The following is a 22,603-nucleotide window of genomic DNA, read 5'->3' on the forward strand; positions in this document are numbered from 1 at the left end:
AATTTCCAAGAAATTCTGAATGTGCCTCTGCGGGTCTTCATGAGGTAAACCCACAAACAGCCCTGTGGATTGGATCAACTGCACCATGTATTGTTTCAGCTCAAAGTGCCCAGTGATGTCAGGGTTCACAATAGCCTCAGTCATATTAGCCAGACTGGGCCTTGCAGCTTCAATCACCGCGCGTTCCTCATTACCTGCCATCTCAGTTGGCTGTGGTTGAACTACGATGTCCAACTCTCTTTCAATTCTGGTTCTCGCGTCACCTCCCTCCTTAATCTGTTAAGTGTTTGTTCAATTTCGGGATCAAAAGGAAGGAGATTGTTTGTGCTTCTACTTCTTCGCATTCAATAGAAACTCCAGTATTAGCACAAACAAAGTGAACTGAAAGTTAAAACTCGAATAAATAAGTAATAAAAGATCAATTCAGTCAAGTAGCTAATTTTTAAGTCCCCGGCAACGGCGCCAAAAACTTGTTGTGACCAAAAACACTCACGCAAGGGCACGTGATCGTCAAGTAATAGAGTAGTGGGTAGAGTATTGTTCCCACGAATACTTATGATTAACTGTTGACTGATTCAAACCCAATTTCTTTATCTACCCAAGAGATTGTTCACAAAAGAGAGATGTAATTATTTTACTACTTAACTATAAAGAATTAATCTAACTAAAACAAGTAACCAAACGAATAGCAATTACGAGTAACAAACAGTAGGAGAAGATATTCTAGGGTCACGAGTATAGTTAGAATCGTGTTGTGTTCTTGGCTCGAAATGACTAATCAATTTATCTGCGTTATTGATTGACAGGGTTAATATTACTCATAAGAATCTGTCGAGTTCTTACTCGCCTATTCAAGTCAACTCAGTGCATATATGTCTATGGAATTAAGATTAATCAAGAACGCATTTACAATTCCTGTATTTCAACCAAGCAAGGCAATTGAGTATATGTCTATCCCAATTGCAAATCCGTTCCCCAAGGCCCGGGTTCAAGAACTTGCTCTATTTAATTCTATGTGCAATCTAAAGTTTACACTTTCGAGTTCAAATAAAGATTAGTAGATAGTATATCACCATTAGCTACTCAACAAAATAATTAAGAACAGAATTAAATAAACAACCCAATATGATAAACCAACTTTGTCAAATTAAACTTCAAACAACAACATTCATGTTTTACCCACGACCCTAGAACAATGGGTCTTAGCTGCTCATACTAGTGTTCATCATAAATAAGTTCAATTTCATCACCAAACAGCAAAAACAAGAGAAGAAAAGAAGAACTTGATGGTCCAAACTCCTCCTTGCCTCTTGCCTCTTGCCTCTCTATTTCTTCCCCTAAACTCTGAAAAACCTCTCCACTTAACCTTGGGCGAGCTTGACTTTATATAGGTTAAGTGGGTTTCCCTCAAGATTTCCAATTTTACCCCTAAATAACTTTTTTTCCGAACCGGACACGCGCGAGCTCGCGCGTAACTTCGCACGTAATTCTGTCTCATCCTTTCTTACGCGCGAACTACTGTGCGACTTCGCGCATTTGAAACTTGATTTTGTCCATTTTTTCGTCTCGTCCTTGCGCGCACTCAACTCTGAGGGGTTGTTCTTGCTCATAAATCATTCCAATATCCTCTTGAAAACATCATATAGGCTCCTCATCCTGCAATGTATTCATATCACAATTAGAGCCTATTTTTCGTGAATTAACCATAATATGTCATTGGAATATAATCAAGCGGAAGCATAAACAATAGCTAAATCACCTAGATTTCGCCTATTATCACACATTATCACTCACAATCTTCCTTGGATTAGAGGTACTAGCAACTCTACCTCTACCAGTCCTTGTAATCACTGCCATAGCATGGCCCGTATTGTTCTCACCCTTCGGGTTTGCTACCATATCACTACGTAGTTCCCCCTTAGGGAGTGTGTTTAATACTTGAGAATTTGGCCAAGTTGGACTTCCAAGTTGCGGATAGAAGTGTTATGGGAGGCTAATTGGGCATCAGAGTCGGAATTTTTCTTCATCATTTGCTCAGACATGGATTCAATCCGTCCCATCTCATTGTCGGAAGAGCTAGGACCTTGCGATGGATATGGAGGCATGTTGTTTGGTTGTTGATACATCAGAGGCCTTTGAAATCCCGGCCCCCGATTCCCTTGATTATTGTTATTCCAACCGCCTTGATTGTTATTTCCTCCCCAATTACTATTATTGTTGCTACCCCAATTGCCCTGGTTTCCTTGGTTACCCCAATTCTGATTATTGTTGTTCCCCCAATTGCTTTGGTTGTTGTTGTTGTTGCCACTATTCCAATTTCCTTGTTGACTTTTATTTCCCCGATTTGGATTCTTGTTGTTCCCCCAATTGCTTTGGTTTCCCTGTGATCTCCATTGTTGTTGATTCGAAGCATTGTTCCGTTGACCTTGGTAATTATTAACATATTGCACCTCTTCACTTTTATCATCATATGACTCATCTTGATTGTAACCACTACCACTTTGCTCAAATTGATCCGGATTTTTTTGAACTTGTTGACCTCTTTTCCTTTTCATCATGTTCACTTCTTACATAGCGTTCACTTGCTTTGGCCCTTGTATTTGTTGCAATTGTGCCTTGGCCAATTGATTTATGGTGGTTGTCAAATCCGCTATAGCTTGTCCGTGGTCAAGAAGCTCGTTATGTAGGTGAATAACATTCGAATCACCCTAAGGAATGTTAACTCTACTTTGCCAAGATGAAGAAGTATCCGCCATCACATCTAATATTTCACATGCTTCGGCATATGGCGTGTTCATGAAATTACCCCCCACGAGTCGATTCACCACACACTGGTTAGTTGTATTTATCCCCCTATAAAAGGTTTATTTGATCATGGCTTCGGTCATGTCCTTATTAGGGCACTCCTTTACCATCATCCGGTACCTTTTCCAAATTTCATGCAGCGGTTTATTTGGCTCTTGTTTAAAAGCAAGGATCTCATCTCTTAGTATTGCCATATGTCCCGGCGAAAAGAACTTTGCAATGAATTTCTCGGTCAACTCATCCCAAGTGTGTATGGTATAGTTGGGTAACCTCTCCAGCCAATCTAAAGCCTTCCCCCCTAGAGGAAGGGGGGAAAGCCTTAACCTCAATGCGTCCTCAGATACATTCGTCTGCTCTCTTCCCCATCATGTGTTCACAAAACCTTTGAGATGCTTATATGCGTTTTGGTGTGGAGCTCCGGTGAAGAAACCCCTCTCTTCCAGCAGTGTAAGCATGACATTGGTTATTTGAATGTTGCCCACCCTAATCGTTGGCAGGACTATTACACTTGCATAGCCTTCATTGGGCAACACCCTGTGTGCTGACCTTGGAGGAGGTGGGGGAGGGTTTGGGACGTTGTCATTAGGCGGCCGGACTCTCCTTTGTATTTGAGGTTTGGGTTGAACCTCATCCACTTGATCGTTATCTACCTCCTCCCCTAATTGCAAATTTCCGAGGGCTTCATTGTTAAGAGCCATTTAGTACCTAGAAGCAATTTACGCACAAGATTAGAACAACAGAAGGAAAGAAAAACACAACACACAAATACTCAGATATATATCTAAAACTATCTAACTCCCCAGCAACGACACCAAAAATTGATCGGGTCCAAGCCTGCACTACTATTGAGTAGAGAGGATGGTCGGTGCAGTAGAATCACACTATTTAGATATCCACCTTGGTCCAAGCCTCCTAGGTGGATATCTAATGGGTAGTAGAATCTAGGGCAAGCTTGTGATTAATTGGGGTCGTAATATAGCAATCACACCCGAGTGCTCACTCTATACCTCTCGGAAGTTTGAGTGATTTTTCCCAATTTGGCTTTCTCAAGTCCAAATGGGTATTCATGCAATTCAAGTGATTTTAGCTCAAGTCGGGTATTACTATCTCTAGGTTTAACTCTTTAATTGGGGCTATCAATTTCTTGAGTTCACCCCAATTCCTTGTTAGCCTAGCTTTCCTAGACTTAGTCCTCTTTGTCAAGTAGAGACTAAGTCATAAAGGCATGAATCAGTGTTTGCAACCACTAATTCTAAAGTTCTATCAAGAACTAGGCTAAATATCACTAATCCATACACATTCAAACCCTAAAATTCAATACCGATCAGATACCCACACTAGGGTAGGGTCACAACACTAGATATGGGTTTATCTACTCATGAAAATAACATAAATCAAAGAGGAAATAAAGGATAAAATCCATAATACTAGATTAAAATATGAAAAGCCAATGTTAAAAAGGTGAATCTAGTTCAAAATTTCAAAAAATAGAAACTACAGCCGTCTCACGTACTCAGCAAAACATAACTTAAACTAATAATGTGATAAAGATCTATTTATACTAGGCTGAAATTTTCGAACAAAAATGCCCTTGCGGAAGTTTCGCGCCCGCATAATTCTGACCGCAACCACACACTTACTTTCGCGGCCGTATAATATTGAGTGCGATCCGCATTTATTTATATCTAAGACTAGGATGCACCTTGTTTCGTAGACCACATAATTTCCATCGCGGGCGCGTAGTGGATTTTCATGGCCGCGTAATTCCACCGCAGACCACACTCTTGTTGTTGCTTGAATTTGTTAATTCTCTGAATCTCCTCCACCACGATCTGCATAATTCTAACCGCAGCCGCGGTGAGACTTTCGTGGCCGCTTCTTTCTGATGCAGTCTGCGTCCATGTTTTTGCCCAAAAACCACCTCTCTGATTCTCCAATTCTATGTCCACGAATTAATGACCGCGTCTGGATTGATACTTTTACGGCCGCACTTTTCTATCGCAGTCCGCGTTCCACAGCTCTTGGCCCAGTCTTTGTCTTTGTTCAAGTTTTACTCCCTTTTGAGTTGATCATGGCTTCTTTGGCTCATTGTGAACAATCCCTGCAAGAAAGCATAATATGTTAGTTTTCGGGAATACCTTTACGCATTTAAAGCTCAAAACGCAAGTAAAAAGAGAGCAAATAATGGTTAAAATCCCCACTTATAATTCATCTTGCCTAAAACTGCTATATCATGCCTACTTCCTTACCCGTGTTATTACATTCCCGCAAATATTTTATGAACTAAATTGACTTCTCCTTTTTGTCTTTCTTCTCTATTCTTTCCATGTTCATTTTTTCTATATTATTTATTGCTTTTACATATTCTATCATGCAAATACTTGGCAATGTGTTATTATCTCTGCATAAAGCATGCCCTCATTATACTCTACTCGTGCCAATTATCAACATAGAGACTTCTTGATGAATGTCCACGCTCTTCCAAAAATTACCCTTTTTTAATCGAAAAAGCTTATTTGCGGTAGGCTAGTCGATCAGCAGTGAAATCGACGGTGCCATGCCTTTCTCTCTCAAGTTGTCCACTTGGGAGACCAGGCTAGACCATTCTAGAAACCCTACTCCAACTTGAAATGTACATGCATCATGCTAAACCTTGTACGGGTTAGAGCGTTATTAACGTAACAACCCGCTAAGATAAACCTTATCCAAAGTCTGATGGGATTTCCACAATCCCAATGGACACTATCATATTACGTGCATTACTTAGAGAAAATGTGCCAACGTGTTGATCATTATTGCATAAATAGTAAAATATGGAGGGAAACGGGATAATCATTGTCTGCAGAAAATGAAGCATGAAGTCCCCAGGTTTGGTATGGTCCAAACCATCCCACCTTTGCTACTTGACTGGTGGAAAGACGTTGCACCTTGCGATAAGAATCATGTGAGAAGAGTACTTGGTGACCTGCCCTCTTTGCTTAACATTCGACCAAATAGGGCATTGATTGAGGTTGTTACCATATTCTGGGACGAGAAAAGAGATGTCTTTGATTTAGCAATATAGAAATGACTTCTCTCCTAGAAGAAATAGGAGGATGCGCTAAGTTGCCATGGGATAGTCTGGGATTACTAGTACCAGAGAATCGTAACCCCCGTAGTTTTCTAAAGATGTTGGGTTTTAAGAAAAATGATGAGCTGCTTTGTTTAAAGAAATCATACATCCCTTTTGAATATCTTAACGAGAGTTATGGGCATACAAAGTCGTATCATATTCATCATGATGAACTTGCCATTACTTCCATGGGTTGGATGCACTGCCAGGTTTATGTGTTCATCGTCTGCTTCTTGGGGTTGCTGATATTTTTAATGAAAGGAGTAAAGATTCATACTCGCTTGGCCATGGTCGCCACGACCATGATGGAAGGCATCGAGGTACAAACTTATACTATCATCCCTATGATCTTAGCTGAAATGCACCGCACTCTCGATTAGAACAAGCGGGGATTTGGACACTTTGAGGGTTGTAATCTGTTACTACTAGTCTGGTTGCTGGAACACTTTAGAGAGGAGAGTATCGTCAAGAGCTTCTGCGAGGGCCGTCGAATGACTACATAGCTTACCATCACCCAAAGAAAATGAAATTTATCCCAGACATGTTTTCACAACCTGGAAATGTTGTAAGTTGGGTACGTTTTTTCAGTAATCCGACGGATGAGCAGGTACATTGGATGTTTGAGTGGTTTCTTTGTAGTGAGTTCATCATCAGGTCAAGAGGGAATACTCATTGTTTACTAATCAGGTTGCAATCCATCTATCCTTATTCTCCTATAAGGGTAATGAGGCAAGCGAGAAGAAAACAAGTCATACCTCGGGTTTCCAACATGGTCGAGTACAAGGCAGATTTCAAAGGAGACGTCATTTCATTCAAGTTTGAGGCACAACACATGTGGAACAAAAATATCATTGTGGAAAGAGAAACCATTGAGCCAAACAGGTATCATGCCGGTTATGTGTACTACTATTTATCATGGTTGGAGGATGACGTAGCGGGAGACGTCAAGCCATGAGTCATTATGAAGGACAGGATCATAGATGATGTTGTTGAGGCACATGTTAAATACAGAAGGCTACGCAAAAGGGTTTTCAAGTCTAAAGGTAAACATCTGGAACAACACAAAGTAAACACGGAGGCGATAAAGGAATGGAAGGAGATGGCCACTAAGTCAACAGAGAGATTAGAATACTTAGAACAAGGATTGATTGAGCTCGAGGGAAAGATGAGAAAGAGACTCTCAGATTGTCAAGGCACGAATGGCAGTGAAGGAGGGCATCTAGGAAAAGCTTACTTACTGTTAGATATGTGTGATCTAGGGAACTTGATTGATGGGGTTAAAAGAGCCAAGCACGAAGAAGGTCCTTCAGGGACTAAGTAGACTAGGAAATGATGTTCTTTACTGCTTTCTAGCTTAGCTTTAGATTTTGATTGTAATAAGGCTAAATGCCATTAGTAACTTTACTATTATTGTCGATTTAGTAAAAGATTGACTCATTTTTCTCTAAGTCTATGTGTCGCTTAGGCCTATCTTGGGCGCAATGAGGTCCCCAAATTAGGACGCAAATTATTGCATGACTTTGTGATACATGTTTTAATATTGTAAACACTCTTTTAATATTCCTTACTAACTTAGTTAACTTTTACCTTTTTTTTTCTTTTGATTATTCCCATTCCCAAAGGTTGATTCGTGCATATTGGTATCATCAGCATATCACACTAGATCCAGAGGTCCTCCACCTCCTCCTCCACCAAGAGATCCTAAAGACAAAAGAAAAAGAAAAGGGAAAATAGATGATTTGAGTGGTATCAGGAAAGACAATGCTACCATGGTGGAAAACATTGAAACTTCAGATGGCTGAAGTACTCTAGCACTGAATGAGATGGTCTTACGTCTGGAGCAGAAAATCTTGGAACTATAAGGTGAGCTAGAGCAGGTCCGAAATTTGGCAAACTTCTCCCTCACTCTCAATGTCCCCGACATTAACCAGCAAAATTGGACTACCCAAAATAAAACACCACCACAAAACACCCAAAACCAAACACCACCACCAAATCCTCCTGCACCACACCAATATCCCGCACTTCCCCAGAACCTTAACCTGCCACCAGTACCAACCCCTTAACATCACCACCACCATTCAACTCAATACCCATAATGGTAGCCCATGGTCGTAAGTCTCCTCTCATATACCAAACAACTCCACCCACATACCAACCTTCACCCCCAAGATACCAACAACCTGTTACCACTGACTATACCTATAATACTGAATTTGCATATTACCATTCACCACCACCCGCCCACCAAAATACCAGAAGCCACAACCCTATTTCGACCGCAGACCGCCTAGACAATACACCCTAATTTCTCAACCCATAGAACAATTGTACATGAGACTAAAGGCCGCTGGTTATGTTACTCCCATTCCTGCCATTGTTATGGAGAATTCCACCCAGTGAATCAACCCCAACAAAACATGTGCCTATCATTTAGGCATGAAGGGTCATACCAATGATAAGTGCCACACATTGAAAGACACGTGTCACGCCCCAAAAACTGAGGAGCGCGACCGGTGCTCAACCGAGTAAACCCGACCGAGCAAGCCTGTTAGGTTACATACTACCCAAATTCATCTTTGAATAAAGAAGAGATGTACTCCATTAATCAAATTCTGAAAATATATCATTAGTGACTTCCAATTCATTTCCATTAGCAACTCCGTTCATAATTTTCAAAATATTACAAGTTTTATACATCTTTGCCAAATATCAATATTTCCAATTCAATTCCTCATTATCAAACACCACCCACAACCTGTCTACGGAGCCTCTAAATACAACTGAAGAGTAATATGGAAATGCCGGCAACAAGGCTCCGGCTATACCTCAAAATACAAGTACATGATAAACAAATGATATAGGACCCCGAAATGAAATGGGGCTCACCAAGTTGGATGAAAAGAGGATGCGCCACTTGCTGCGACCAACACTGTCTGCCATGGAACCACCTACATCTATTTAAAGATGTAGCGCTCTCGGCAAAAGGGATGTTAGTACTGTCGAATAGTACTAGTATGAATAGCTAAAAGTCCTCTTTCAAAATAGAATGCCAATATAAGAAAAGACAACCATATAAACAACAAGTAACAATCAATGATATCCAAAGGCCAAGTTAAACATAACAATCTTTTTCAATATACGAAAGTTCATATGGTGAAAATGAAACTCGGGATATGAAGACAATACTATTATTAGATAGAAGATATTTAGTACCGATTCACCACAATTCACAATACCACTGTTCACAATATGCACATCATAACCAGCTCCTAATTTCAATCACAATTTTTGTGCCAATATATACATATACATATTCCACTGTGAATCTTAGCATGGAGTCCGATCAAAACCCGACCGGCTAGGTCATATCCCTTATAGATATTTTTCCACAATATCAATTCCCATTTCAATTATTTTCTGCACAACTCCACCATGTGTGCTGCATAGCATCTGATCTCGGCCCGATCGGCTAAGCAGTCTTATTTGAGACGTGTACCTCAATCACAATTTCATAGTCACTTTCCAGTTTCAATATTAGCACAGTACCACCATGTGTGTGGCATGACGTCCAATCTCGGCCCGATCAGCTAAGTCGTCTTACTCAAGACGTGTCCATTTTTCCATCAATCATTTCATTCTATATTTCCCACACGTTTCAATTCCTTCGGCACTAGTGGCCCCAATAATTATGTCACACTTGGCACTTGGCCGCATTTCATAATTCGAGTTCTTTCCACATATTTCACATCAATATCAATTTCAACAACAAGCCATTCAATTCAAGATGTCAAGTACACACGGGAGAAATCATGAATCGTGGGCATATAGAGTATTTCAGAAATTATACATCTCAAGTTCATTAGCAATGGAACTTTAAACACAAAAGATTCTTCCCAAAGGAGGGGACACACCAAACCACAATAGAAACACACATCAAAGTCATAAACAAGAAATTACACCGATTATTATTGAATTACTCTTTTCCAATCATAACAATATACAATTTCAACATTGGAGTATGTAACAACTCGGATCACATTGGATGTACTTATAAGGCAAAACATTATCTCGAACAACCACTTATGGGAATAATTGAGTACAAAGCCTTTAGGCCACTTTATTTTGAAGTCATTTACGGAAAGTAAAGCCAAGGCTCATTTCATAATCTGTTAACAGGTTCTCATGTCATAGGCATCACCAAGCACAATTATAACTAAAGTTCTCGGCACGTTTGCCACACACTATTTTCCAAATTCATCTAATTCATTTCAAACATCTTTATAGATTACCCACAACCAGACACAATCAATCAAATACATTTGGGACACATAAGAGCAATTAGGAGTATCAACCATATTTTCACACAATTTGGCATACTAGCCTTTATTTGAAACACGACTCAAAGCCGTAACGTTTTACTACGCAACTCATACTTAGAATATATATATATATATATATATATATATATATATATATATATATATTCATAAGGCTCATTTCAGACTAGTCATGTTTATGGGTAATGGCCCGGAATATAAGATTTATGAACTTTGAGCCAACCATTCTTGAACATATGAAAACATTTAAGGAATTTGATTCTAAGAGAGAAAGTTTAGCCAACATACCTTGTTTAAGCTTTTCTTAAGTTACTACAACATTCCGGAAATTCTAGCAATCCCAATCTACTTTGAGACATAACAAAATCGAACAAAAATTAGGGAGCTATTCATGGTTTCAGCTCATTTGAGCATTTTATCAAACACTAGTTGTGCATCTTGATTTCAAAGCTCATCTACAAGATTTCCTTCATTTTCCCAACCAAATCTTTACTTATTTGTGTTCAACAATCTTCCCACAAACCTAATTTGTACATGCATGCATATAATACTATTACACCCAAGAATCATACCTCAATAACCCATCTTATACCCAAAACTCGAAATAAAAGTCTAGTGTGTAGACCCTTACCTCTTAGATGAAGATCTTGTGATTGGTTTCCTTGATTCTTGAAGATTGATAAAAGATTGAATGGTTATAGTGTTAGGCTTCCTCCTTCTCTCTAATATTCTCTCACCTCTCTCTAGATTTAGTATAAAATAGCCCCAAAGGAAGCCCCAAACTTATTTATCAAAGTGGGTTCGGATATGAAAATTTTCAAAAATGACCCCCGAAGTCAAATATGTGGTGCAATTACGCTATAGCATAATCGATATGTGGGCAGCAGACTTACAGCATAATCATTATGCGATAGCATAATCGACAACATAATCAATTATGCGACAGCATAATATTTTGCCCGACTCTGCTTCACTATGTGATGCGTATGCGGCCTGCGGAGTCGTTTTGCGATCGCAAAATCGATCGCAAAACTAGCCTTTGGTAATTTGATCATAACTTTGTGTAGGAATGTCCAAATGACAAACGGTTTAAAGAGTTAGAAACTAGACTCTAAGATATTTCATTAGAAAGGTTGTTCATCACATAAAACCTTATATATATTTAGATATGCTAGTCCAAAGTGGGGACTTGTGCGCACTCATTTGGAATTTTAGCCCATTATGTAATTTTCTAGCTTTACTTAGACTTAGGCCTTTCCTTGGACCCCAAATTACTTATTATATGACTTATACACTTATTTACCAAACCCAATTGATGTCCATCATGTTAGTAGCACGTAAAATATTATAATTAGCCCACCTGGTACCACAAAATCCTAAATTACTTAGCGAAATTTTCTGGGGCTTTACAACAAGATTCAGATGTTGATCGACACCAAGGTCATATAGGTAAAAGAAGTTGTACCAAATGTTCGTATCAATCCTCTCTCGAATCACATATAGGTGATGGAGTAAATGTGATAGAGACTGACAAATTATGGGATTAGGAGGGGTGCATCGGACTCATTCGAGAGGGGGATGCTCCTAAAACATATCAGTCACCCTCACACCAGTTGTGGTATAGACCCAGGCGCCTTTTGAAGTCGAGGTAACTACACCCTTCACTGTAATGGTATCTCCCACACCATCCTACAAGTCTGATGTCATCCTATGGGACTATGTTGTGGAAGTAAGAAGAAAAGGAAAAGCAAAAATGGAGGAAACAAATGCAGCACAAGGTATGACTAGAACTGACAGAGTTTATACACTTGAGAACCTAGGAGGAACAAGCAAGGAAGCCGCACCTAAGCCGCCTGTTGTCGAGACTGGCACTGATGATCTCTGGAGAAAAGGTACAAACGAGAGAGTACTCTGTTGTTAACCACTTGAACAAACCTTCCGCTTAGATATCCATCTTATTACTGCTACAAAACTTAGACACACACAGGAATGCTCTGATGAAGGTGTTGAGTGAAGCTTATGTACCCACCAACATCACTAGTGGAGAGATGGCTAACATGGTCGGACAGGTATTGGAGAGCCATAAAATCTCCTTTCATGAAGATGAATTACCACCGAAAGGACTGAGTCACAACAGGTCACTACACATCATGGTACAATTTGAGGATAAGTTCATTTCCAAGGTCTTGATAGATGGGGGTTCAAGTCTCAACATATGCCCATTGACTACTCTGAAGAGACTAGGTAAAGGCCTACACGAGATACGGATGGGAAGCAAGAATGTGAAGGCGTTTGATGGATCTCAGAGAGCCACCATTGGAGATATCGAACTTAGTCTACATATAGGCCCAACTTTGTTTGATGCCTAGTTCCAAGTGCTAGATATATCTACTACTTACAACCTGTTATTGGGGAGACCATGGATACATGCTACCGGTGCGGTGGCTTCAACCCTGCATTAGGCTGTGAAGTATGAGTGGAACCATCAGGAGGTGATCATTCATGGAGATGGAAGTAACCCCATCTACACCAATCATACTGTTCCGATCATCGAAAAAAAGAAGTTGGGTGGAGAAACATATTATCGCATTGAACGAGTCAACGCAATTGAAAAGGACCAGTGATGGAGCAACTAAATAGAAAGCATACTACTATAGACGGAGTATGAACCTAGCAAGGGTCTTGGCAAAAATATTCAAGGGATCACCAAACCCGTACAACCACAACGTCATGGCACGACTTTGATCTCGGATATGAATACACGTGGCAAGAATACCAGAACTGGTCACCACCATGGTGTGGTCCTTATTATCTACTGGAAAAATCGGTACCACCTCTGCACCAGACATTCCATCAAGCTGACATGATGTTGGAATTTGAGAAAGATGAAGTTTTAGCTGGCATAAGGAAGTTGTTTCTAGATGAAGAAGATATGGACTGCATTGCAATAGTTGAGGAGGAGGAGGAGGAAAACCTTACCATTTAGACCATAGAGAAAGGAATTGTTCTCAAGAACTAGACCGATGCACCATCCCAGGCCTGTCGAGTTCCTAGGTAGTCTGGCAAATTAACATGAATTACTTTAAAAACATAGTTTTGAGCATTTGAGACAATTTTCAATATTTTGTTTTGATATAATTGCTTGAGCCATCAAGCCACACTTGTTGACATTTTAAGATTTTATTAATGCATTACAACTTTTCGTATTTATTATTATTTTTACATCTTCTTTTCAGCATTATTATTACCTATCACAATGAACCTACGACTGTGACATGTAATGAGGCAACACAACATAAGGATAATGATTCAAAGGATCTATAAGATGATATAATACCTGAGGAAATCATCAGACAAGTAGAAAACTTTGAAAATAAACCAAAGTCTAATTTGGAGGAAACTAAGGCCGTTAACTTAGGGGATTTCGAAACGGTAATAAAAACACGTATAAGTATTCATTTATCATCGTCAGAGAAGGAAGAGTTTATTAGATTCCTAAAAGAGTGTGAAGATATCTTTGCATGGTCCTACGACGATATGATTGTTTTAAGCACATCCATAGTGGCTCACAAGCTACCCACTAATCCCATGGGTCCACCGGTAAAGTAGAAGCTCAGAAAGTTTAAGCCAGATATGAGTTTGAAGATAAAAGAGGAGGTCACCAAGAAAATCAAAGCCAAGATTTTCTGAGTGGTCGAATATCTGACTTGGTTGGACAGCATTGTGCTAGTTCCGAATAATGATCGGAAAGTTAGAGTATGTGTCGATTACCGAGATCTGAACAAAGCGAGTCCCAAAGATGATTTCCTGTTGCCCAACATACACATACTGATTGACAACTGCGCCAAGCATGAGCTCCAATCCTTTATGAATTACTTCGCATGATACCATCAGATCTGGATGGATGAAGAGGATGCCGAAAAGACTGCCTTCATCATACCATGGGGGATATACTGTTACAAAATGATGTTGTTTGGTTTGAAGAATTCTGGAGCCACCTACATAAGAGCCATGACAACCATCTTCCATGACATGATTCACAAGGAAATAGATGTGTACATGGGTGATGTTATCATCAAATCTAAAAGGAGTTCGGATCATATATCAGACTTGAAGAAATTTTTTGACCGGCTTCGAAAATACAATTTGAAGTTAAATCCTGCAAAATGTGCCTTCGGAGTCCCTACTGGAAAGCTGTTAGGATTCATCGTCAGTCATAAAGGGATTGAGTTAAACCCATCAAAAGTCAAAGCTATCCAAGACTTCCACTTTCAAAGAATAAGAAAGATGTGATGAGTTTTTTAGGGCGCCTCAATTACATCAACCACTTCATAGCACAATCAACCGTGATATGTGAGTCAATCTTCAGAATGCTCTAACAAGCTGGACTGAAGAATGCCAAAAAGCCTTTTTTCAAAATCAAGGACTATTTATCTAAACCTTCAGTTCCGGTCCCTCTAGAATCGGGAAGGCCTCTGCTGCTTTATTTGTCAGTATTAGATGGGGCATTCAGTTATGTTTTAGGACAACATGATGAAACTGGAGGAAATGAGCATGCAATATACAATCTGAGAGAGAAATTCACGCCTTATGAAGCTCGGTACTCTTTGCTAGAATGAACCTACTGTGCTTTGACATGGATAGCTTAGACGTTGAGGCATTATTTCTGTGCATACACTACATATCTCATATCAAGGATGAATCCCCTAAAGTATATCTTTTAGAAACCCATGCCTACGGGTAAGTTAGCAAAGTGACAAATATTGCTGAGTGAGTTCGACATAGTCTATGTAACTTAGAAGGCGATCAAAGGGAAAGCATTGTCGGATCATCTGGCGGAAAATCCTGTAGACGGAGAATACAAACCATTGAAAATGTATTTTCCCAATGAGGAGGTGTCATTTGTTGGAGAAGATATCACCGAGGCATATGATTGTTTGAGGATGTTCTTCAACAAAGCATCAAACTTTAACAGAGTTGGTATTGGAGTTGTCTTAGTATTAGAAACCGGCCAACACTATCCGGTGTCCGCAAAACTCATGTTTCCATGCACCAATAATATGGCGGAATATAAGGCATGCATCTTGGGAATCAGGTTGGCTATTGACATGAATGTTCAGGAGCTGCTTGTAATCAGAGATTCAGATGTTTTGGTACACCAGGTTCTAGGGGAATGGGCTATGAAGAACACTAAAATATTTCCATATTTGCACTATGTACATGAGCTGATCAAGTCGTTCATAAAGATAGAGTTCAAACATGTTCCAAGGATTCAGAATGAGTTTTCAGATGCGTTAGCCACTTTGTCCTCCATGATACAACACCCAGACAAGAATTTCATTGATCATATCCCAATAAGAATCCATAAGCAGCCGGCTTATTGTGCTCATGTTGAAGAAGAGATTGACTGAAATATGTGCTTCCACGATATCAAGAAGTACCTGGAAAAGAGAGAATACTCGGAGACATCTACCCATACTCAGAAGCGCACGCTTCAAAGATTAGCCAACCATTTCTTTCAAAGTGGGGGAATTTTGTATAGAAGAACTCCTAACCTGGGATTACTACGGTGTGTCGATGCCAAGGAGGCATCCAGATTTCTCGAGGAAATACATGCCGGAACCTGTGTACCGTACACAAATGGTGTCATCTTAGCCAAGAAGATACTAAGAGCAGGGTATTTCTGGATGACTATGGAAACAGACTCCATCAAGTGCGTTCATAAGTGTCACCAATGCCAAATACATGCTGACATGATATGAGTACCACCTAATGAACTCAAAGCAACAAGTTCATCCTGGACTTTCTACGCTTGGGGTATGGATGTCATCGGCCCAATCGAGCCTGCTTCTTCAAACGGGCATAGGTTTATTATGGTAGCCATAGACTACATCACAAAATGGTTTGAAGTTGTATCTTATAAAGCTGTAACTAAGAAGGTTGTAGCAGATTTTGTTCGGGACTGCATTGTTTGTCGATTCGGAGTACCAGAGTCAATCATTACTGACAACGCTACCAATCTCAACAACGATTTGATGAAGGCCATATATGAAACATTCAAGATCAAGCATAGGAACTCCAAGACATATAGAATGCAAACGAACGGAGCCGTACAAGCCGCCAACAAGAACATCAAAGAAGATATTGAGGAAAATGGTAGACAATTACAAACAATGACATGAGAAAGTTCCATTTGCTTTACTTGGATATCGTACCATAGTTCGCACATTAACTGGGGCAACTCCCTACCTACTGGTTTGTGGTACTGAAGTCGTTATTCCCACCAAAGTGGAAATTCCTTCCTTAAGAATCATACAAGAAATTGAGCTCAGTGATGTGGAATGGGTACAAAGCTGGTATGAACAATTAGCTCTCATTGATGGGAAAATAATGAATGCGGTATGTCATGGTCAACTCTACCAGAACAGAATGATAAGAGCTTTTAATAAAAAGGCTAGGACAAGGCAATTAACACCAGGGCAATTTGTGCTAAAGCGAATATTCCCACACCAGGATAAAACCAAGGGGAAGTTCTCACCCAACTAGAAAGGTCCTTACATGGTTCACCAGGTATTAACAGGAGGAGCACTTATACATGCAGAAATGGATGGAGAGATTTGACCGGAACCTATCAATTCAGACGCAGTGAAGAGATACTTTGTTTAAGATTGTTTACATTATTTGTTTAATGTAACTGAACTGCGCTTGACCTGATTCCCGTTTAAGAGGGGATACATAGGTGTCCTTGTCGGTTCGGTCACATCCTAAAAAAATCTTTATTTCCCCTATGATCAGAAACTAGGCAAAAATTTGAGTTTGTCCGATTTCATCATATTTGGGACAACCAAGGAATGTATTGTCAGGAGTTTGCATTTAAACTAGGGTAGAATTTTGAGGAGGTCCCACAAAATTCTAAAGCAAGGAGGTTGCAATGTCTCTAAATGCGTCACAGTCACCGGTTCATCTAAATTATTTGATCTTGTGCACTATATATATTTCAAACAACTATATTTTGACAAATAATTTGTCAAGTGCATACATGCTTTTCGAAAACTTTGTTTCTATGGCAGCCAGATGTTACCCATGGTGACTTAAGCAGGACCCCAAGACAGGAGTAAAGGCGAAACAAGGAATCAAGAACACAAACCAACCGCCCCCCGCAGACTTATAATTTTTCTTTGAATGCATACATAATAAACACAATAGGTATATTCACAAATATATACGCACGACAAAATCAGTATCTTCATAACGACAAAATTGCCAAACGCAAACACATCAAGCTAGGAAATACTTTACTCTCTCGCAACTATTCATTGCTTTTCTTTCATAACGCTTAGCACCGCGCTTCTTTGCATGAGACTAAACACTATCTCCATTCCTTGCATAAGGCTAAGCATTGCCTTTCTTTGCATGAGACTAAACACTGTCTTCATTCCTTGCATGAGGCTAAGCATTGCCTTCATCATTGCATAAGTCTAAGCATTGCCTTTCCTTGCCAGAGACTAAGCACTGTCTCCTTTCCTTGTTCCCACTCTTTGAATAGGGCTAAACACTTCCCTCACTATTGTATAAGGCTAAGCATTGCCTCTGTAATTTCATAAGGCTAAGCACTACCTTTCTTTGCATGAGACTAAACACTGTCTCCTTTCCTTGCATGAGGCTAAGCATTGCCTCCATTATTGCATATGGCTAAACACTGCCATCACCTTGCATAAGGCTAGAGCACTGCCTTCCTTTGAGACTAAGCACTGTCTCCAGTCCTTGGACGAGGCTAAGCATTGCCTCCGTTACTACATAAGGCTCAACATTTCCTCTCTTTGCATGAGACTAACATTGTCTCCGCTACACTGCACAAGACTAAGCCTTGTCTTGTCTCTTCCTCACATATAACTAAGCATCACCTGTTTCCTATATAAAACGATCATATCTTTGTATCTTATAGGCTAAAACATCGCCACATTGTCTGAAGGCATCATAGTCCGAAGGCACCATCCTCATGGCTTGAAGACACCATTCCATGGTCTGAGGATCTCTCGAAACTGCACATCATTATTCAAAGGTGTCATAGTCTAGATGCACCATCCTCATGGCCCGAGGACACCATTTCATATCCTACGAATCCCCTATCATACGCTTCATGGCCCAGGATGTCATGGTCCAAGGACATCATCCTCATCGTCCAAAGACAACCTCCATGGTCCAAAGGGAAATTGCATCATGTTTTAATTTTTTCAATAACCCATATATATTTACATGCACCATATTTTAAGTTTTCCAGGTAACTTGATAGGTAAACAGGAGCAATCCTCGCTCTGGTTTCTGTTCACAATGATCGCATCCTTTGACTACCTCAAATGTAACTGATGACCAGTAATTCACTAACTTTTACTCTATAACCAATCAAATGTTCGCATTGTGATACACCCGTAACATTCAAACTCGCATTCATGACTCCAACTAAAACTTTTCATTACTTACAACACTATCCTACCCAAAAAAGAACCTTTTTGAAACATACGACCACTCTTATAACAACTCTATCGGTTTTGTTCGACGTTGGATCCAGAACTACACACGACCTGATTCCCATAACACCAGAGATATATAGGCAGCTCAGGAGCCAGGGCTCAACCCCCATTTTTTTAAATAACATCATTTCCTCACTCAATTCGGCCAAAATTGGTCATTATTTTCTTTAAACGACAACTCTTTCATCATTCCTGGGTAAAGAGGGGCAGATGTTGATAATTTTGCCCTTATATTTTCCCAAATACTATATGTATTTTCAAATTATCATTTTTTTATCATTACATAATTTACAAGATATATACAAATAATTTATAATTTTTCCATCATTTTTGGAGCTTTAAAATTAATTTTCATGTATTTAAATCACTTAAATATTTATTAATTATTCCTTTAAATTATTTGTAAAGACCCGTAAAATTATTAGCCAAAACTCGGGATTTTGTGGTGCCGAGTTGGTTCCTACGTTATTATAGTAGAAATACGAGCCGCGGTTTGCACCTTTTGGATTGAACCGTACCCTTCAGATTTAGAGGAAAATATCGATCAAAAGAACGTATTTCTGTGGCCCATTATGCGGACGCATAATCACTCTGCAGACCGCATAATAGTCGTAGAGTGCAACAGAAAGTTGGCCAATTTTGAGGCTAGTTATGCGGCCCAATTATGCGATCGCATAATCGCTATTTGGGTGGCATGTTGATCGCGTATCTGCCCTGAACTTTTGCGAAGGGAAGTTCTGCGGTGCATTATGCGACCTCAGAACAGGTATTCAGACCACATACCGGTCGCATACACAGTTAGAAAACTCAACTTCTTAAGGCCCTTTCTGCGGCCACTTTACGGGTTGCATAACCATGCGACCACAAAACCAGCATCGGGGCACCCATTTTCTTAATTTAAAATCCGACCCCCATCCCGTTAAGACACCCTCGTAGGCCATTTTCAACACATTTTCTCTGATAATTAGAGTGCGGGAGGAGGATAAAAGAGAGGGGAAGGGGTCTCCATCAATGGTTCAAAAAATCTTGGCCTAAACATCTTGAAGATTAACAATCAAGGCACCTAGGTATCCCTTCCAAGAGGTGAGCTTCTATCCCCCAAACTCTGAATTGCATATTGTAGCAAAAAGGGACCATTAGTGAGGTAATTCATGGGGATTAGGGTGGTTACCTTGCATGCATGTGATCCTAAGGTATGTGGGGGAGTGATAAAACAAATATAGGAAAGAATGGGGAATGGGTTGGGGGAATCTTCCACTAAAAAGGGTCCATGAGACTCTAACACATAATGTTTGATATAACGCTTAAATGAGCTAGGGCTATAATCAATTTCCTAATAATGAGTTAAATTGTGCTACATTGTTAAATATATTGAAGGTACTAAAGGTTCCGGAACTTGTCATAATAATTAGGGAAAGACTCAATTAAGGTATATATGGGTAACCCTCTTCTTCTTAGTGTTGAACTCTTGGTGTCCGAATAATTGGTGTGCTATATATGAAGGTACTAAAGGTTCCGGAACTTTTCGTAATAATTAGGAAAACACTCAATTAAGGTATATACGGGTAACCCTCTTCTTCTTAGTGTTGAACTCTTGGTGTCCTATATATGGGTAACCCTCTTCTTCAAATTATCATTTTTTTATCATTACTTAATTTACAAGATATATACAAATAATTTATAATTTTTCAATCATTTTTGGAGCTTTAAAATTAAATTTCTTGTATTTAAATCACTTAAATATTTATTAATTATTCCTTTAAATTATTTGTAAAGACCCGTAAAATTCTTAGGCAAAACTCGGGATTTTGTGGTGCCGAGTTGGCTCATGCGTTATTATATTAGAAATGTGAGTTGCGGTTTGCACCTTTTGGATTGAACCGTACCCTTCAGACTTAGAGGAAAATATCGATCAAAAGAACGTATTTTTGTGGCCCATTATGCGGCCGCATAATCACTCTGCGGACCGCATAATGGTCGTAGAGTGCAACAGAAAGTTGGCCAATTTTGGGGCTAGTTATGCGGCCCAATTATGCGATCACATAATCGCTATTTGGGCCGCATGTTGATCGCGTATCTGCCCTGAACTTTTGCGAAGGGAAGTTCTGCGGTGCATTATGCGACCACAGAACAGGTATGCAAACCACATACCGGTCGCATACACAGTCAGAAAACTCAACTTCTTAAGGCCCTTTCTGCGGCCACTTTACGGGCTGCATAACCATGCGACCACAAAACCAGCATCGGGGCACCCATTTTCTTAATTTAAAACCCGACCCCCATCCCGTTAAAACACCCTCTTAGGCCATTTTCAACATTTCTCTGATAATTAGAGTGAGGGAGGAGGATAAAAGAGAGGGGAAGGGGTCTCCATCAATGGTTCATAAAATCTTGGCCTAAACATCTTGAAGATTAACAATCAAGGCACCTAGGTATCCCTTCCAAGAGGTGAGCTTCTATCCCCCAAACTCTCAATTGCATATTATAGAAAAAAGGGACCATTAGTGAGGTAATTCATGGGGATTAGGGTGGTTACCTTGCATGCATGTGGTCCTAAGGTATGTGGGGGAGTGCTAAAATAAAGATAGGAAAGAATGGGGAATGGGTTGGGGGAATCTTCCACTAAAAAGTGTCCATGAGACTCTAACACATAATGTTTGATATAACGCTTAAATGAGCTAGGGCTATAATCAATTTCCTAATAATGAGTTAAATTGTGCTACATTGTTAAATATATTGAAGGTACTAAAGGTTCCGGAACTTGTCGTAATAATTAGGGAAAGACTCAATTAAGGTATATATGGGTAACCCTCTTCTTCTTAGTGTTGAACTCTTGGTGTACGCATAATTGGCGTGAGTTCCGAGTTGACCATACTAGATGGATTGCATTAATGTGTTGGGTTGAAAGATTTTGTTCCAAATCTGTTCTAAGTGTTTACCTGAAATCATGATAGTTGAAAATGTGATTATGTCCTCCAAGTGTTCTTTTTCTTTCCTTATGTGTGCATGCCATATATGATAGCACCTGTCATCATGGATGATGAAGTTATTTTAACGAATAATAAAGGGGGAAGACTTGAATTATAAAAATGTGTCCAAGTGCTAAGAATTACTTAATAAATGGGGGTGTTTGTGCCATGAAATGGAAAAATGGAAAGAAATGTGAATTAAGGAATAATTGAAAGAGGTTATGTACCAAGTGAGATGGCTTAGCCGATCGGGCTGAGATCGGACGCCATGCTGTACACATGGTGGCATTTACGTTGGATTTCTGATTATCATTATGGATTTGGATATGTCTCACTTGGGATAGCTTAGCCGGTCGGGCCGAGACTGGACTCTGTATAAAACACGGTGGCATTATGGGTTGTGGTACTTGGCACTAAAGCTTATTAACCTAAAGAGATGGAAAGATTTAACCAGAACTGTGTGAATCTTATTTGGTGTTCCTTGTAATTCTGTGACGTACTTGTTGATCTCCTAGTTGCCTTCTATTTGTTCACTGTTCATCCTATAAGGATTTGTGTTTGCCTTACATACTAGTACTATTCGACGGTATTAACGTCCCATTTGCCAGGGGCGCTACATCTTTAAATGGATGTAGGTGGGTCCATCGCAGATAGGTCTGATTGCAGATAGTGGTGCTCTCTTTCTCTCCTCACAGCAGTCTTGGTGAGCCCTCATTCCTCCCCTCCCAGGGGTTATTCAGTTCTTGGTTTGTGTAAATTTTCATATTTTAAGGTATAGCCGGGGCCTTGCTGCCTGCTTTGTCATATTGATCTTTTGTATCCTTAGAGGATCCATAGACAATTATG

At 39.8% G+C, this 22,603-nt stretch overlaps 2 protein-coding genes across 2 annotated transcripts; one reads left to right on the forward strand and one right to left on the reverse strand.

The window, feature by feature from the left end:
- Positions 1–1,931: 1,931 nt before the first annotated feature.
- On the reverse strand, positions 1,932–2,558 carry LOC138884986 (uncharacterized). Its single transcript, XM_070165867.1, has one exon. The coding sequence runs from the start codon at positions 2,556–2,558 to the stop codon at positions 1,932–1,934; it is 627 nt and encodes a 208-aa protein (XP_070021968.1).
- Positions 2,559–15,131: 12,573 nt separating this feature from the next.
- LOC138884987 (uncharacterized) lies at positions 15,132–15,668 on the forward strand. The gene has a single exon (XM_070165868.1). The coding sequence runs from the start codon at positions 15,132–15,134 to the stop codon at positions 15,666–15,668; it is 537 nt and encodes a 178-aa protein (XP_070021969.1).
- The last annotated feature ends 6,935 nt before the right edge of the window (positions 15,669–22,603 follow it).

The sequence above is a fragment of the Nicotiana sylvestris genome, chromosome 2 (genome assembly GCF_000393655.2).
Source record: "Nicotiana sylvestris chromosome 2, ASM39365v2, whole genome shotgun sequence".
NCBI lineage: Eukaryota > Viridiplantae > Streptophyta > Magnoliopsida > Solanales > Solanaceae > Nicotiana > Nicotiana sylvestris.

Coding starts and splice junctions, on each gene's coding strand:
- LOC138884986 (XM_070165867.1), bottom strand. CDS start 2,558: ATGATGAAAAGGAAAAGAGGTCAACAAGTTCAAAAAAATCCGGATCAA.
- LOC138884987 (XM_070165868.1), top strand. CDS start 15,132: ATGTATTTTCCCAATGAGGAGGTGTCATTTGTTGGAGAAGATATCACC.